General features: G+C 35.5%; 1 protein-coding gene across 3 annotated transcripts in view; it reads left to right on the top strand.

Moving 5' to 3' along the window:
- The window catches only part of SPA17 (sperm autoantigenic protein 17), a 28,595-nt gene extending 19,745 nt beyond the window's left edge, over positions 1 to 8,850 (top strand). For all 3 annotated transcript variants that reach the window (XM_027877591.1, XM_027877590.1, XM_027877589.1), the window contains one exon: positions 8,537 to 8,850. In XM_027877591.1, coding sequence (XP_027733392.1) covers positions 8,537 to 8,677 — 141 coding nt within the window. In that variant the 3' untranslated portion in view covers positions 8,678 to 8,850. The remainder of the gene's footprint in view (positions 1 to 8,536) is intronic.
- The last annotated feature ends 5,447 nt before the right edge of the window (positions 8,851 to 14,297 follow it).

The following is a 14,297-nucleotide window of genomic DNA, read 5'->3' as shown; positions in this document are numbered from 1 at the left end:
AAAAAGAGAGAGAGACAGACAGGTAAGTCTACAGCTAGTAATTATAACTTTGAATGTGAATGGGATGAATTCACCCATAAAATGGAAATGAATAGCAAAATGGATCAAAAAGCAGAAGCTGACAATATATTGTTTACAAGAAACATTTAAAAATAAGAGACACACATAGAGTAGGGCTAGAGTAGAATTTATTATGCTTCAACTGACGTAAAAAAAAAGAAAAAAAAGCAGGAGTAGCCATCATGATTGCCAGACAAAGTTGAAGCTAAAATAGCTTTAATTAAGAGATAAACAGTGAAACTACTACATTATGTTAAAAGTTAGTATGAAGTAATATCAATACTAAATATATATGCACCAAATGATATAGCATCCATATTCCATAAGGAAAAGGTAAATGAGTTACAGGTAGAAATAGATAGCAAAACTAAAATAGTTGGGAACATCAATCTTCCCATCTCAGAATGTGATAAATCTAACTAAAAAATAAATAAGAAGTCAAGGAGATCAATAGAATCCTAGATAAGATAGATATCACAGACATCTAGAGAGAACTGAATGGGAATGGAAAGAAATACATCTTTTTCAGCAGTACATGGCACCTTTTAAAAAAATGAGCAGGGCATAAAAATCTTATGCTCAAATGCAGAACAGCAGAAATATTAAATGCATCCTTTTTAGATTATAATGCAACAAAAATTACATTTAATAAAGGATCTTATAAACACAAATTAAAAATTAATTGGAGACTAAATCATCTAATCTTAAAGGAGTGGCTCAAATAATAAATTATAGAAACAACAAATAATTTTATTAAAGAGAATGATGACACAGCATACCAAAATGTATGGGATGCAGCAAAAGCAATAATCAGAGGAAAATGCATATCTCTAAATGCTTACATCAGTAAAATAAAGAAAGAGTAGACCAATGATTTGAGTATGCAATTTTTTTCAGGATTATTGACTTTTTAAAATTTATTTATTTTTAGTTTTCAACATTCACTTCCATAAGCTTTTGAGTTTTAAATTTTCTCCCCCTCTCTTCCCACCTCCCTCCCCAAGATGGCATGCAATCTCATATAGGCTCTACATATACATTCCTATTAAACATATTTTCACATTAGTCATGTTGTGAAGAAGAATTAGAACCAATAGGAGGAACCACAAGAAAGAAGAAACAAAACAAAACAGAAGAGGAAAAAAAAGAGCAAATAGTATGCTTCGATCTGCATTCAAACTCCATAATTCTGTCCCTGGATGTGGATAGCATTTTCCATCATGAGACTTTTGGAGATGTCTTGGACTCTTTGCATTGCTAAGAAGAGATGAGTCTATCAAAGATAGTCATCACACATTGTGGCTGTTACTGTTCTGCTCACTTCACTCAGCATCAGTCCATATAAATCTTTCCAGGTTTTTCTGAATTCTGCTTGCTCATTATTTTTTTTTTTGGTAAGGCAATTGGGTTGAGGTTAAGTGACTTGCCTGGAGTCACACAGCTAGTGAATATTATATGTCTGAGGCCAGATTTGAACTCAGCTCCTCCTGATTCTAGGGCCGGTACTCTATCCACTGTGCCACCTAGCTGCCCAAGCACAATAATATTCATTTACGTTCATATACCACAATTTGTTCAACCATTCCCCAATTGATGGGCATCCCCTCAATTTCCAGTTCTTTGCCACCACAGAAAGAGCTGCTATAAATATTTTTGTACATGTGGGTCCTTTTCCCATTTGTATGATCTCTTTGGGATACAGCCCTAGAAGTGCTATTGCTGGGTCAAAGGGTATGCACATTTTTATAGGCCTGTGGGCATAGTTCCAAATTGCTCTCCAAAATGACTGGATCATTTCACAACTCCACCAACAATGCATTAGTGTTCCAATTTTCCCACATCTTCTCCAGTATTTATCATTTTCCTGTTTTGTCATGTTGGCCAATCTAATAGGTGTAATATGGTACCTCAGAGTTGTTTTGATTTGCATTTCTCTAATCAATAGTGATTTAGATAATTTTTTCATATGACTATAGATAGCTTTAATTTCTTCATCTGAAAACTGCCTGTTCATATGCTTTGACCATGTATCAATGACTTGTATTCTTATAAATTTGACTTAGTTCTCTATATATTTTAGAAATGAGGTCCTTATCAGAGATACTGGTTGTAAAAATTCTTTCTCAGTTTTCTGATTCCCTCCTAATCTTGGTTGCATTGGCTTTATTTGTGCAAAAACTTTTCAATTTAATATGATCAAAATTATCCATTTTACATTTCATAATGTTCTGTATCTCTTGTTTGCTCATAAATTCTTCTGTTTACCATAAATCTGATAGGTAAACTATTCCTTGCTCTCCCAGTTTGCTTATAGTATCAGCCTTTATGTCTAAATTGTGTACCCATTTTGACTTTATTTTGGTATGTGGTGTAAGAGTTTGGTCCATGCCTAGTTTCTGCCATACTCTTCTCCAGTTTTCCCAGCAGTTTTTGTCAAATAGTGAGTTCTTATCCCAGAAGCTGGGGTCTTTGGATTTATCAAACAATAGATTGCTATAGTCATTGACTACTATGTCTTGTATACCTAACCTATTCCACTAATCCACCACTCTGTTTCTTAGCCAAGACCAAGTAGTTTTGATGACTGCTGCTTTATAATACAATTTAAGATCTGCTAGAGCTAGGCCATCTTCCCTAGCACTTCTTTTCATTAGTTCCCTTAATATTCTGGAACTTTTGTTCTTTCAGATGAATCTTCTTGTTATTTTTTCTAGCTATGTAAAATAATTTTGGTAGGTTGATTGGTATGACACTGAATAAGTAAATTAATTTAGGTAGAATTGTCATTTTTATTATATTAGCTCAGCCTACCCATGAGCAACTCATGTTTTTCCAATTATTTAGATCTGACTTTATTTGTGTGAAAAGTGTTTTGTAATTGTGTTTATATAGTTCCTGGGTTTGTTTCGGCAGGTAAACTCCTAAATATTTTATAAAGTCTGCAGTAACTTTAAATGGAATCTCTTTCTATCTCCTGCTGTTGGCCCTTGTTAGTAATACATAGAAATGCTGATGATTTATGTGGATTTATTTTATATCCTGTAACTTTGCTAAAGTTGTTTATTATTTAAAGTATTTTTTTGCAATTTTTAAAAACCTAGAAAAAGAACAAATTAAAAATCTCCAATTAAACACCAAATTGGAAATCTTGACAATTAAAGGTGAAATTAATAAAACTGAATGTAAGAAAACCATTGAGTTAATAAATAAAACTAGGAATTGATTTTATGAAAAACCCAACAAAATGGATAAATCATTGGTTATATGATTTTTAAAAAGAGAAGAAAACCAAATCACTAGTATCAAAAATAAAAAGAGTGAATACACCACTAATGAAGATGAAATTAAAGAAATTATTAGGAGTTATTTTGTCCAGTTATATACCAATAAATTTAACAATTTAAGTGGAGTGTAAGAATACTTACAAAAATATAAACTGTCCAGATTAACCAAAGAGGAAATAGAATACCTAAATAAACCTATTTAAAAAAAAAGAAATTAAACAGGCCATAAATGAGCTTCCTTAGAAAAAAGAATCAGGACCAGATGGATTTACAAGTGAATTCTATCACAGTAACAGTCTGACAAATTACTATGAAATGACTAAGTTATTCTGAGGATTATAAATACTCAAATCAACTACAAAGGACCTATGAAGAAAGATACTAACCACCTCCAGAGAAAGAACTGATAAATAGAAATATGCATAGTATGGTTTTACATATATATTTATATATGTGTGTCAAATGGTGACTTCTAGTGCAAGGTAGGGAGGGAAGGAAGGGAGGGAGACAGTTCAGAACTTGAAATGTAACCGAAAAATAAGTAAAATTAAATAAAAAAGCAAAATTTAAAAAAAGAAAGAAAAGTGATAATGAGACTACAGATGTTGGGATGTAATTGTGAATATTTCACATTGGTTCAATTAAATGTAAATTAAACAAGAGTGCCTTTTGAAAGCACACTTATATAAATCCTTTGACATTTAAAGATACTACTGATAGCTTTGATATAGCATGTAGCCTACCTTAATGACTGTTTGTTTCACTAACTCTTTGATAATAAAGCAAAATATCCTTTATGATCCTTTATGATCTATAATAAAACTTGCCTCATTGTCAAGTCAACAGTGACTTGCATTAGAAGTATCCTTTAATTTATAGCATAATAATTTCTTGATTTAGAGTATTTGATTTTATTAAAAACACAATTTTGTTTAATTAGAGCTAACAGCAATTGCTCTACTTAAAAAAATAGTGTCTGATGGAGACTGTAATTTTCTGAAGGGCTCCAGTGTAACTTTTTCTCTGTTTCCTTTCAAATCACTCAAAGACTAAGTCCATGTTTTCTGTTTTCTTACCCTAACTTATCATAGCCTTCACAGAAAACATTAAATTTTACTTACTTTTCCATTGTTTCCTGATTTTAAAACAAGTTTTTCTCTCTCTGGTAGCCCTTTGGGATTCATCTTCAATCTGGAAGTCCCAATGTAGAGCTAATAACAGGACATGCTTGGTGTCTTCAGGTTGGTTGTTTAAAAACATTAACAACAGAAGTAAATAAATTCCAACTTTATTTACTTTTGGAGAGAAAACTGAAAGTAGTCTAAAATTTTCATGTTCTGTCTTATAATTTTAAAAAAAAATCACATTTCCATCCTGCAATAAATTTGTTCATTCTCTTTTTTAAAAAAGTGAATTCTATCAAACATTTAAAGATCAACTAATTCCAATATTAAATAAATTATTTGGAATAATAGGCAAAGAAGGAGTCCTACAAAATTCCTTTTACAGCATAAATTTGGTGCTGATACCTAAATCAGAAAGAGCAAAAACAAAAAGAAAATTATAGACCAATTTCACTAATGAATATTGATACAAAATTCTAAATAAAATACTCACTAGTAGACTACAACAATATATTATAAAGATTATACATTATGACCAAGTGAGAATGCAGAGCTAGTTCAATGTAAGGAAAACTATTAACATAATTAATTATAGCAATAACAAAAGTAACAAAAATCATATGATTATATCAATAGATGCAGAAAAAGCTTTTGACAAAATACAACACTCATTCCGATTTAAAAACACTTGAAAGCATAGGTATAAATGGCTCTTTCTTGCAAACATAATTTTTTGGGGGTTAGGCAGTCAGGTTAAGTGACTTGCCTAGGGTCACACAGCTAGTGAGTATCGTGTGTCTGAGGCCAAATTTGAACTCAGGTCCTCCTAACGCCAGGGCCAGTGCTCTAGATTTTTCTTTAAAATTATAAGAAACATCTACCTAAAACCCATCAGCACGCATTATCTGTAAAAGGGATAAGCTAGAAGCCTTCACAGTAAGATCAGGAGCACAACAAGGATGCCTATTATCACCACTATTATTTAATATTATACTAGAAATGCTAGTAATAGCAATAAAAGAAAAAAAAGAAATTAAAGGAATCAGAATGGGCAGTGAGGAAAAAATATCTCTTTTGCAGATGATATTGATGGTATACTTGGAAAATCCTAGAGATTCAACTAAAAAATTGGTTGAATCAATCGTTTTAGCAAAGTAGCAGGATATAAAGTAAACCTACGTAACATCAGCATTTCTTTATATCACTAATAAATCCCTGCAAAAAGAGATAGTAAGAGAAATTTCATTTAAAATATCCATAGACATATAAAATCCCTTAGAAGTAAGCCTGCCAAGACAAACCTAGGAAATATGTGAACATAATTGTAAAATACTTTTTAAACAAATTGGAGAAATGTCCATTGTTCATGGGTGAGCTGAGCCAATATAATAAAAATGACACTTGTACCTTAACTAATCTACTTATTCATTGTCATCTCAATTAAACTGCCAAAAAATTATCTTATTGAGCTAAAAAAAATTGATAAATTTTGTTTGGAAGTACAAAAGGTCAAGAATAACAGAGGATTTAATGAAAAAAATGTAAAGGAAGCAGCTCTAGCAGTACCAGATCTTAAACTGTATTCTGAGGCAGTAATGATCAAAACTGTGTGGTACTAGCTAAGAAAGAGAATGATAAATCAGTGGAATAGAGTAGATACACCATACACAGTGGTAAATTATTATAGTGACCTTATTTTTTATAAACGTCAAGATCTAGGCTTTTAGAGGGAAAAGGGTATTTATACAAAAACATTGATAGCCTCTCTTTTTGTGGTAGCTAAGACTTGGAGATTGAGGGGAATGCCCATCAACTGGGGAATGGATGAACAAGTTGTGGTATCTGATTGAAATGGAATGTTGTGCTGTGAAAAATGATGAGCAGGATGATTTCCGCAAAACCTGGAAAGATTTATATGAACTGATGCAGAGTGAAGTGAACAGAACCAGGAGAACATTGTACATAGTAACAGCAATATTGTATAATGAACAATTATGAATGACTTAGATATTCTCAGCAATACAGTGATCCAACACTATCTCAAAGGACTCATGATGAAAAATGCTATCTAGCTCCAGAGAAAGAACTGATGGCATCTGATTACAGACTGAAGCATACTATTTTTCACTTTCTTTTTCTTTAGTTCAGGTTTTCTTCCTCAAAATGACTGATATGAAAATATGTTTAACATAATTGGCACATTTATAATCTATATCAATCAGATTGCTTACCATCTCAGGGAGGGGAAAAGGGAGGGAAGGAGAGATAGAATTTGGAACTTAAAAAAAGAATTGTTTTTATATGTAATTGGGAAAAATAAAATATTTTTTAAAAGATCTAAGCTTTTGGGATAAGAACTCACTATTTGGCAGAAATTGCTGGGGAAACTGGAAAGCAAGTCTGACAGAAACTAGGTATAGACCAGTATCTTACATCATTTATCAAGATATAGTCAAAATGGAACATGACCTAGACATAAATGGAGATATCATAAGCAAATTAGAAGAGCATGGAACATATTACCTATCAGATTTATGTATCGGAGAAGAATTTATGATCAAACAAGAGATAGAGAGCATCATGAGATGTAAAATGGACAATTTTAATTACATTAAATTAAAAAGGGTTTGTACAAATAAAACCAATGTAGCCAAAATAGAAGGAAAGCAAAAAATTGGGGCTGGAGAGAGATTTTATAGTTTCTTTAATAAAGGTTTCATATCTCAAAATTATATAGAGAATGAGTCAAATTTATAAGAATGATAAATGGTCAAAGGATATGAATAGGCAGTTTTTGGGAGAAGAAAGCAAAGCTACATATAGCCATGTGAAAAATGCTCTAAATCATTATTGATTAGAGAAATGCAAATTAAAACAACTTTGAGGTACCATCTCATATCTGTCAGATTGGTTATAATGGTAGAAAGGGAAAAATGACAAATATTGGAGGGGATATGGAAAAATTGGGACTCTTAATACACTGCTGGTAGAACTGTGAACTGATCCAACCATTTTGGAGAGCAACCTGGAATTATATCCAAAGAATTCTGTGTAGATCTTTGGACTCAACAATACCACTATTAGGTCTTTTTCCCAAGGTAATCAGGGAAAAATAAAAAGAACATATATGTTCTAAAATATTTTAAATCAGCTTTCTTGTGGTGGCAAAGAACTAGAAACTGAAGGGATGCCCATCAATTGGGAAATGGCTGAATAAGTTGTGGTATATGATTGTGATGGAGTACTACTGTGCTTTAAGAGAGGATGAGCAGGCTAATTTTAGAAAAACATTGAAAGACTTGCATGAAATAATGCATAGTGAAACAAGCAGAACCAAGAGAACATTGTATTACAGTAATAACAATATTGTTGGAAGAGTAATTGTGAATAACTAAGCTATTCTGAATAATTTGAATATTGAAATCAACTGCAAAGGATTTAATGAAGTAAAGTGCTATCCACCTCCACAGAAAGACCTGATATGTGGAGGTTTGTATTATATGGTTCCACATATATATATCAAATGTTGACCTCAAATGTGGGGGTTGGGAAGGAGGGAGACAACTCAGAACTCAAAATGTAACAAAAAATGAAATAAAATAAATATATTTTTTAAAAAATAAAATAAAGGTTATTTTATGTTTTTGATTAGCAAATTAAGAACTTCATATCCTACAAGTACAACTGTGTTGCTTATGAATCAATGAAATGTTTGCTATTTGATCTGAAATTTATACCAAGCTTCAATTATCATTACATATTTCCCCAAATATATTGTTGTTCAAGAAACAAAGTATTACTTCAGAACTATTTTGAAAAAATGCACTTATAACTTAGGAATGATTTGTTTTTGTCACAAAGATATATTAAAAAGCTACAAAAGAAAATGCCTGCTCTTTGGGCATTTTCCATTTGGTGCATAAATGACAAGACAATATAGAAAATTCCCTCAGGAGGCAACAGTTCTTCAGTTGTTGCATTTTCAAGTTGTAACTTTTACATCCATTTTTAATGTATCACAGATATGGAGTGTTTAAAACCTTTTCATTCTCTTCTACTTTAATGAAGGAGGAAGCTAATATTGATGAAGAGGAGGAGGCTGCTGCTGCCGCCATCAAAATCCAGGCAGCATTTCGGGGACATAAGGCAAGAAAGGAAATGAAGGAAATGAAAGTTCAAGGTAGCACTGAGGAGCAAGAAATGGAGTGACTGTTTTTATCATAGGTAGCCAGGGGGAAAAAATTGCTTGGATCCATCAACCCTATGTGAGGTTATCATTTTTTTTTGCTTAGTAAGGGAAATTTGTTGTAGCAAAATGACATTTGTTGCTGTTGTGAGAATCTGTCATGAGTTTAATAAACATGCCACTTTAAACATGCCAATTTGAGTTTTGTTTTGTTTTGTTTTTTGAGGCTAAAAGTCTCATTTGTACTTATTCTGAATCCCCACTCCTAGAGACCCTAGAGCTTATGAATTTAGTATCTGGTAGAGGAGAACTAGTTGGTTTTCCTGTCATGATTTAAAGACAACATTTACTATCCCTGGGTTCTGATCTAACATTTCTCAGGAAAAATCAGATAGAATAGATTACTTTGGAGTGGATTAATATACTTTGTCCCACGAGTATGTTATCCTACAAAGCAGTAGGAATTAATTTGACCATCAAGATTACATTAAGGGCTAAATTTACCTCCAATCCTACACAGAGTGAGTGGCCTGACTTGCGGCCCAGAATTTATTGATAAAAATGAGAACTGACTTGTCCCCAACTCATCCAGTTAAAAAGATAGTTCCACATCTCTGAGCCAGCACCTAGTTAAAGAAAAAAATTGTGGAAACCTTTCATAACACCAGTGTTGAGGAATGGGACTAACACCCACCCATAAGGCTGACTATGAATTTGTGTTTTCTTATATATAGTTTTTACAAATACATGGAAAGGACCTCAGATATCATTTAATTAAAATTCCACCTGAGCAGGAGTTCCTTCTAAATGATACCTGACAAGTGATGACAATTGGTCATCCAGTGTCCTTGAAGATATCCTGTGAGAGAATTCCCTGCCTCTCCCTCTCACTGCCTTTAAAGGCAGCTAGGTGGCACAGTGGATAGAGTGCTGGGCCTAGAGTCAGGAAGACCTAATTTCAAATCCCAACTCAGGGTGTGACCCTAAGCAAGTCATTTAACCTCTGTCTCAGTTTCCTCAACTGTAAAATAGAGATAATAACAGCGCCTACCTCACAAAGTTGTTGTGAGGTAATATTTATAAAGTGCCTGGCACACAGTAGGCACAGTCCCTTATCCCTCTCCCCCTTCCCCATCACCCATTCTATTTGCAGGTTGCTCTGTCAGGGAGTTTTTCCTTCTATCTATCCAAAATCGACCTTTCTACAACTTCCACCCAGGGAGAGCTCTCGTTCTTCTCCCTCCAGCTAAGCAGAACAAATCGTATCCCTCTTCCGCATGTCACTAAATTGTCTCACCCACATCTACTTTTCTGCTGGCTAATTAGCCTTAGTTCCTTCAACCCATAGGTTGGTTTCCAGTTTTCTCACCTTCTTGGCCACCCCCTTCTGGATGTTTGTCAATGTCCTAAAATATGATGCTCAGAATGGGATATGATACTCCACACTTGGTTAGAACAGCAAAGAATGGAATGGAACTATAACCTTCCTCAGTCTGAACACTGTGGTTCTACTCATAGGCAACTAGGTGGCACAGTGGACAGAGTGCTGGACCTGGAGTCAGAAAGACCTGAGTTCAAATCCAGATCCTGATACTAGCTAGTTGTATGACCCTGGACAAGTCACTTAACCTCTTTCAGCCTCAGTTTTCTCATCTGTAAAATGGGGATAATAATAGTATCTACCTCCCATGGTGGTTGTGAGAAATAAAATGAAATTAAAGATTTTGCAAAGTGCTTTATAAATGCTAACTACTATTAATGCAATTAATACAATTGATGCAATATAAGATCCTAAGTTAGAGAAAGTAAATAAGCATTTATATAACACCTACTACATGCTAGGCATTGTGCTAAGTGCTTTTTATAAATATGTCATTTGATATATAGGATATAAATATTTCCTTTAAATGTACCCCATAGCTCAGGGAGCCCCAACCAGGGGCTCTGGGCTCACACAGCCAGATTCAGTACTGGGGGGCTTAACCCCAAGGAGGGTCAGATTTTCTCTCTAGCTCTGCCCCTGCTCCAGAGTAAACCTTCCAAAGAAATCTCTAAAAAAACTTAAGTATGGTTCATGTCTAGGGTTTCACCAAAAAGAGATCATAGGATCCCTTCCTTGAAAGGTACTCAATGTATAACACAGGTATCAAGTATGAGATAACTTTTACTTCACCCCCCAAAAATGTTTTAAGACCCAGAAGATTCAGAGACACAAGAAGAAATACATAAAACATCTCAAAGAGCCTATCATATTTATTATGTTCCCCCTAGAAAATAAGAATAAGGTTTTTTCAGTACCATTATCAAATATGTTGCACTCAACCTGGAACTGTACTGTCCTAACAACTCACAAGATACAGATGTCCTAGCCAGTGAAAGCATAGCTTTCTTTAGTCCTTCAGGTACAGGATGATCCTGTTAGTGGATATCTTCTCTAAAAACCAGGATATTAAGGAAATCCTCCCCCGTCTTCTCCGAAACCTCCAAACTTTTGTGAGATAACTGCTAAAGCAGAAAGCATCCATTTCTCAGAAATACTAGTCTCTGACCAGTGCTTAGTGAAGGAAACAAAAAAACAGCCCAAGACTCAAGGTATAGTCTCATATTCACCTGAGAAAATATGTTTCTGCTGCTGTGTGCTTGTGCTATGGACCACCATTGCCACTGAGTTTGGGTATGGAGGAAGGAAGGATAAAGAAATCCTCTCCCTACCCCAAGAAAGAAAGGTCAAAAAGAGAGAAGCAGAGTTATCTCCAATGCTCTTACAGACCAAAGGAGGGGGGTTTCTCAACAAGAGTCTATCTTCACTGGCTCTCAGTCACCAATCGTCTTTGATGAAAACCACCCAACCCCAATCACTGGGGGAATATTAGAAATTCCCCATGTCACCTCAACAAGGTATATGTTACTCAGCAAAGAATCAGATTGAAGATCTAACTAACTCCATGGGAGTTATCCCCGTTCAGCAAATCAAGGGTTCCCCTGATCATCATCCTACAGAAAAAGATGATATGCAATTAAAATATTCTAGTATCTCACTTCTAGGTCATGTGATCAATAAGATGTTAGAGTAGACATTTTTTCTGATCCCTTCAATCTCTCACATTTCTCCAAGCCAGAAATTATGCACCATAGATAATGTCAGTTGTCTCCATGACTAAGGACACTTGGAATACAAAAGAAGGTTAAAAAATCCATGAACTGATGCCTACCCTGGGCTCACTCAATACCTCTCCCTTACCTCCCAGGCTGCCAGCATCAGGCCTGCGCTAGTCAACCCAAAGATCAGCCACATGGGCTTGGGCTCACAACAAAACAAAACCCAACCCCAGTCCCCCAGTCTTCCCCTCCTTTCTTCAGTGCCATGGAGATCCCAGTTCTAGACTGCAGAAATTCACTTGAGCCACTACAGACAGCTGAGGTGATGGCAGCACTTCAGGTTAAGGAAGCTTGTTGGGACCAAGACAGATAACCCATGTCACAATGGGCAGAGGTCTGTGGCCACAAAAGATCCCTTCAGGAAAGCCAGAAACACAGTGGGACATGTGTCTGGACTTAAAATAGAACTCAATCCTAAAACCCATCTCCTCCTCCTCCCAGAGCCTCAGAGAGTCAAACTACAGAAATCAATCCCATAACCAGCAAGACAGTCTTTGAACTGCCAGTGCTAAGCTACAGAACAGGAACAGAAGGAGCAATAGGCCATGGTGTGTATAAGGTGGGAGGTATGTGTGGGGGAGGGGGAAAGGCTGTTCAGCACTCCACTAAGTCTGAGGGCAAGAACTCAGCATACAGCTGGGGCTAATTCTTTTACCCCTAAAAGAGAACTATGATTTACACAGCATGGGAGGAGACTGAGATACTTTGAGACCCAACCTCCAAGGAAACCATTATCAGAGGAGAGTCAGAAAGTGAGCAATAGGGGAAAATAAGAGGGGGGAGGGTGGCAGAGGGGTATGGTGGGAGAGAGAGACTGAAATTACCAAAGATCTCATGGAAGAAAACTCAAAGACCTGGAATATAAGCAGATAAGTCAATAGAGAAAACATTAACAGCAGAAAGAAATATGGGCTCAAGATCTAGTAAATTAGTTTAGGCATTTTATGAATAAATATTGCAGAACAAAGGAAATGATCCAACACTTGATGAAACAGAGGAACCTGTGGAATATGAGGTGAACATGAAACCACAATATGCTGTTTCTGAGTGGGTAAAAGGAGAAGTGAGAATTATGAGCACAGGATTTATGAACTATACAGCAAAAATAATGGGCAGAATAGAAAAACTGGAATCTGCAATGGCAAGTCTTACCAAAGAAACAAAGGAGAGAATAATACATTGGGAATGCAAATACAAAAAATTACAGAACAATACAGAAGAGAAGCAAAAAAAAATAACATTAAAAGAAAATATGCTCACTATCCAAACAAAACATAATGATCTCAAAGACAGGATGTGTAGAGGCAATCTAAGGATCATAGGTCTCCCAGAAGAACATAACAAGACAAAAAACCTTAACACCATAATGCAGAAAATTATATAGAGAACTGCCCAGAACTTCCAAACATAGAAAATGAAATATCAATTGAAAGTATTCATTGATCATCTCCAGAAAAAAAAACCAAGGCTGCAAACTCCAACACACATAGTGGTTCAATTTAATAATTCAATTCAGAAACAAGTTTTGCCAGTGATCAGGAGAACGACTTTTAAATACAAAGGAAAGGAAACTCACATAACATAAGACTATTCTGTATCTACCAGAAAACACAGGTGGGAATGGAATAACGTGTTCTGCACAACAATGAAGTTCAGGATGCTCAAGTTGACCTGCAAACTTGAGTTTAACCCCAATGAAAAAAGATGCAAATTCAGTAACAACGAGGCATTTTAAACATTCTTAGAATGAAAACCAGATCTGAAGAAATTGTTGCTGGAGCACCCCAGACAACAAAAATGCAGGAAAGGTGAACAAATGCAGCAGCCAAGGCCAGCAATAGCAACAGGGAAACAGCAGAGAAACCAGTAAGAGACTTCTTTCTAAATGTGCACAAAGAGACAGGAGTGAAGGCAGAAGGCAGATGGAGGTAACAGTGAAGAGGCAAGCCTACATTAATAATGCTCTACATTATGGAAAGAACCTGGGGCTGCCCTGCCTACAGATGAATCAATGTTTCATTTCATTTTGTTTTTGTTTTGTGGGCCATTACAAAATAGGAGGGTGAATGAAAGGAAGGGAGGGGAACAGGGGGGTTGAGAGGAGTGTATGATATGCATGGATTAAATCAAGAGCTAGTAATGAGAAGGGAGGGTAGTTACTGTGGTTCTAGTAAGAGAAGAGTCTGCAAGGGAGGAGATGAGGAGGAGGGAGGAAGGATTGAAAAGAGTTGGGGAAGGAAGGAGGCCTTGCTCCTTCCTAGGTGGAAGTGGTTCCATGAAGAAGTTTCCTATGGGTGAAGAAAGATGTTTTGTGAAGGAAGACAGGGTCATGTGCTGAGTGTGGTCTGAGGGATTTGGAACTTGAAACATACCACTTGTTCTACCTTGTGGGGGTGGGGAGTTAGAACTCCTTGAAAAAACTAGAACCAGAGAGTGTGGGAAGGAGGGTCCCAAGGGGGAGATTTTGAGGCAAAAGAAGGTAAC

Source organism: Vombatus ursinus, unplaced genomic scaffold (assembly GCF_900497805.2).
Source record: "Vombatus ursinus unplaced genomic scaffold, bare-nosed wombat genome assembly UNPS02014813.1, whole genome shotgun sequence".
NCBI lineage: Eukaryota > Metazoa > Chordata > Mammalia > Diprotodontia > Vombatidae > Vombatus > Vombatus ursinus.
The sequence above is the reverse complement of the archived record's forward strand: the minus strand, read 5'-3'. Positions and strand labels throughout refer to the sequence as shown.